Source organism: Acipenser ruthenus, unplaced genomic scaffold (genome assembly GCF_902713425.1).
Source record: "Acipenser ruthenus unplaced genomic scaffold, fAciRut3.2 maternal haplotype, whole genome shotgun sequence".
NCBI lineage: Eukaryota > Metazoa > Chordata > Actinopteri > Acipenseriformes > Acipenseridae > Acipenser > Acipenser ruthenus.
In genome coordinates, this window is record NW_026708323.1 from 11,782 (window position 1) to 16,011 (window position 4,230).

The 4,230-nt window shown below is 54.5% G+C and overlaps 1 protein-coding gene across 1 annotated transcript; it reads right to left on the bottom strand.

Moving 5' to 3' along the window:
* Positions 1–649: 649 nt before the first annotated feature.
* LOC131731606 (mucin-5AC-like) lies at positions 650–3,858 on the bottom strand (the record flags this gene model as incomplete). Its single annotated transcript, XM_059020820.1, has 3 exons — positions 650–670; positions 801–820; positions 2,445–3,858. Coding segments are annotated over 3 exons (1,455 nt in total), but the record flags the coding sequence as incomplete, so codon positions are not given.
* Between the last annotated feature and the right edge of the window lie 372 nt (positions 3,859–4,230).

Consider the following 4,230-nt stretch of genomic DNA (forward strand, 5'->3'; position numbering starts at 1 on the left):
GGTAGTGGGGCTAGCAGTTGTGGTAGTGGGGCTAGCAGTTGTAGTTGTGGAGCTAGCAGTTGTGGTAGTGGTGCTAGCAGTTGTGGTTGTAGTGGGGCTAGCAGTTGTAGTTGTGGGGCTAGCAGTTGTGGTAGTGGGGCTAGCAGTTGTAGTTGTGGGGCTAGCAGTTGTAGTTGTGGGGCTAGCAGTTGTGGTTGTGGGGCTAGCAGTTGTGGTAGTGGGGCTAGCAGTTGTGGTTGTGGGGCTAGCAGTTGTGGTTGTGGGGCTTGCAGTTGTGGTAGTGGGGCTAGCAGTTGTGGTTGTGGGGCTAGCAGTTGTGGTAGTGGGGCTAGCAGTTGTGGTTGTGGGGCTAGCAGTTGTGGTAGTGGTGCTAGCAGTTGTAGTTGTGGGGCTAGCAGTTGTAGTTGTGGGGCTAGCAGTTGTGGTTGTGGGGCTAGCAGTTGTGGTTGTAGTGGGGCTAGCAGTTGTGGTTGTGGGGCTAGCAGTTGTAGTTGTGGGGCTAGCAGTTGTGGTTGTGGGGCTAGCAGTTGTGGTTGTAGTGGAGGTAGCAGTTGTGGTTGTGGGGCTAGCAGTTGTGGTTGTGGGGCTAGCAGTTGTGGTTGTGGGGCTAGCAGTTGTGGTAGTGGTGCTAGCAGTTGTAGTTGTGGGGCTAGCAGTTGTGGTAGCGGTGCTAGCAGTTGCGGTTGTGGGGCTAGCAGTTGTAGTTGTGGGGCTAGCAGTTGTGGTTGTAGTGGGGCTAGCAGTTGTAGTTGTGGGGCTAGCAGTTGTAGTTGTGGGGCTAGCAGTTGTGGTAGCGGTGCTAGCAGTTGCGGTTGTGGGGCTAGCAGTTGTAGTTGTGGGGCTAGCAGTTGTGGTTGTGGGGCTAGCAGTTGTGGTTGTAGTGGGGCTAGCAGTTGTAGTTGTGGGGCTAGCAGTTGTGGTTGTGGAGCTAGCAGTTGTGGTTGTGGGGCTAGCAGTTGTGGTTGTGGAGCTAGCAGTTGTGGTAGTGGGGCTAGCAGTTGTGGTTGTGGGGCTAGCAGTTGTGGTAGTGGGGCTAGCAGTTGTGGTTGTGGGGCTAGCAGTTGTGGTAGTGGTGCTAGCAGTTGTAGTTGTGGGGCTAGCAGTTGTAGTTGTGGGGCTAGCAGTTGTGGTTGTGGGGCTAGCAGTTGTGGTAGTGGGGCTAGCAGTTGTGGTTGTGGGGCTAGCAGTTGTGGTAGTGGGGCTAGCAGTTGTAGTAGTGGGGCTAGCAGTTGTGGTTGTGGGGCTAGCAGTTGTGGTAGTGGTGCTAGCAGTTGTAGTTGTGGGGCTAGCAGTTGTGGTAGTGGTGCTAGCAGTTGTGGTTGTAGTGGGGCTAGCAGTTGTAGTTGTGGGGCTAGCAGTTGTGGTAGTGGGGCTAGCAGTTGTGGTTGTGGGGCTAGCAGTTGTGGTAGTGGTGCTAGCAGTTGTAGTTGTGGGGCTAGCAGTTGTGGTTGTGGGGCTAGCAGTTGTGGTAGTGGTGCTAGCAGTTGTAGTTGTGGTGCTAGCAGTTGTAGTTGTGGGGCTAGCAGTTGTAGTTGTGGGGCTAGCAGTTGTAGTTGTGGGGCTAGCAGTTGTGGTAGTGGGGCTAGCAGTTGTGGTAATGGGGCTAGCAGTTGTGGTTGTGGGGCTAGCAGTTGTGGTAGTGGTGCTAGCAGTTGTAGTTGTGGTGCTAGCAGTTGTGGTTGTGGGGCTAGCAGTTGTGGTAGTGGTGCTAGCAGTTGTAGTTGTGGGGCTAGCAGTTGTGGTAGTGGTGCTAGCAGTTGTGGTTGTAGTGGGGCTAGCAGTTGTAGTTGTGGGGCTAGCAGTTGTGGTTGTGGGGCTAGCAGTTGTGGTTGTGGGGCTAGCAGTTGTGGTAGTGAGGCTAGCAGTTGTGGTTGTGGGGCTAGCAGTTGTAGTTGTGGGGCTAGCAGTTGTGGTAGTGGTGCTAGCAGTTGTGGTTGTAGTGGGGCTAGCAGTTGTAGTTGTGGGGCTAGCAGTTGTGGTTGTGGGGCTAGCAGTTGTGGTAGTGGGGCTAGCAGTTGTGGTAGTAGGGCTAGCAGTTGTAGTTGTGGGGCTAGCAGTTGTGGTTGTGGGGCTAGCAGTTGTGGTTGTAGTGGGGCTAGCAGTTGTGGTTGTGGGGCTAGCAGTTGTGGTTGTGGGGCTAGCAGTTGTGGTTGTAGTGGGGCTAGCAGTTGTAGTTGTGGGGCTAGCAGTTGTGGTTGTGGGGCTAGCAGTTGTGGTAGTGGGGCTAGCAGTTGTGGTTGTGGGGCTAGCAGTTGTGGTAGTGGGGCTAGCAGTTGTAGTTGTGGTGGTAGCAGTTGTGGTAGTGGGGCTAGCAGTTGTGGTTGTAGTGGGGCTAGCAGTTGTGGTAGTGGGGCTAGCAGTTGTAGTTGTGGTGGTAGCAGTTGTGGTTGTGGGGCTAGCAGTTGTGGTTGTAGTGGGGCTAGCAGTTGTGGTTGTAGTGGGGCTAGCAGTTGTGGTTGTGGGGCTAGCAGTTGTGGTAGTGGTGCTAGCAGTTGTAGTTGTGGGGCTAGCAGTTGTAGTTGTGGGGCTAGCAGTTGTGGTTGTGGGGCTAGCAGTTGTGGTTGTAGTGGGGCTAGCAGTTGTAGTTGTGGGGCTAGCAGTTGTGGTTGTGGAGCTAGCAGTTGTGGTTGTGGGGCTAGCAGTTGTGGTTGTGGAGCTAGCAGTTGTGGTAGTGGGGCTAGCAGTTGTGGTTGTGGGGCTAGCAGTTGTGGTAGTGGGGCTAGCAGTTGTGGTTGTGGGGCTAGCAGTTGTGGTAGTGGTGCTAGCAGTTGTAGTTGTGGGGCTAGCAGTTGTGGTTGTGGGGCTAGCAGTTGTGGTTGTAGTGGGGCTAGCAGTTGTGGTTGTGGGGCTAGCAGTTGTGGTTGTGGGGCTAGCAGTTGTGGTAGTGGGTCTAGCAGTTGTGGTAGTGGGGCTAGCTGTTGTGGTTGTGGGGCTAGCAGTTGTGGTAGTGGTGCTAGCAGTTGTAGTTGTGGGGCTAGCAGTTGTGGTAGTGGTGCTAGCAGTTGTGGTTGTAGTGGGGCTAGCAGTTGTAGTTGTGGGGCTAGCAGTTGTGGTAGTGGGGCTAGCAGTTGTGGTTGTGGGGCTAGCAGTTGTGGTAGTGGTGCTAGCAGTTGTAGTTGTGGGGCTAGCAGTTGTGGTTGTGGGGCTAGCAGTTGTGGTAGTGGTGCTAGCAGTTTTAGTTGTGGTGCTAGCAGTTGTAGTTGTGGGGCTAGCAGTTGTAGTTGTGGGGCTAGCAGTTGTAGTTGTGGGGCTAGCAGTTGTGGTAGTGGGGCTAGCAGTTGTGGTAATGGGGCTAGCAGTTGTGGTTGTGGGGCTAGCAGTTGTAGTTGTGGTGCTAGCAGTTGTAGTTGTGGGGCTAGCAGTTGTAGTTGTGGGGCTAGCAGTTGTGGTAGTGGTGCTAGCAGTTGTAGTTGTGGTGCTAGCAGTTGTGGTTGTGGGGCTAGCAGTTGTGGTAGTGGTGCTAGCAGTTGTAGTTGTGGGGCTAGCAGTTGTGGTAGTGGTGCTAGCAGTTGTGGTTGTAGTGGGGCTAGCAGTTGTAGTTGTGGGGCTAGCAGTTGTGGTTGTGGGGCTAGCAGTTGTGGTTGTGGGGCTAGCAGTTGTGGTAGTGAGGCTAGCAGTTGTGGTTGTGGGGCTAGCAGTTGTAGTTGTGGGGCTAGCAGTTGTGGTAGTGGTGCTAGGAGTTGTGGTTGTAGTGGGGCTAGCAGTTGTAGTTGTGGGGCTAGCAGTTGTGGTTGTGGGGCTAGCAGTTGTGGTAGTGGGGCTAGCAGTTGTGGTAGTAGGGCTAGCAGTTGTAGTTGTGGGGCTAGCAGTTGTGGTTGTGGGGCTAGCAGTTGTGGTTGTAGTGGGGCTAGCAGTTGTGGTTGTGGGGCTAGCAGTTGTGGTTGTGGGGCTAGCAGTTGTGGTTGTAGTGGGGCTAGCAGTTGTAGTTGTGGGGCTAGCAGTTGTGGTTGTGGGGCTAGCAGTTGTAGTTGTGGTGGTAGCAGTTGTGGTTGTAGTGGGGCTAGCAGTTGTGGTTGTGGGGCTAGCAGTTGTGGTAGTGGGGCTAGCAGTTGTGGTTGTAGTGGGGCTAGCAGTTGTAGTTGTGGGGCTAGCAGTTGTGGTAGTGGGGCTAGCAGTTGTGGTTGTGGGGCTAGCAGTTGTGGTAGTGGGGCTAGCAGTTGTGGTTGTGGGGCTAGCAGTTGTGGTAGTGGGGCTAGCAGTTGTGGTTGTGGGGCTAGCAGTTGTGGTAGT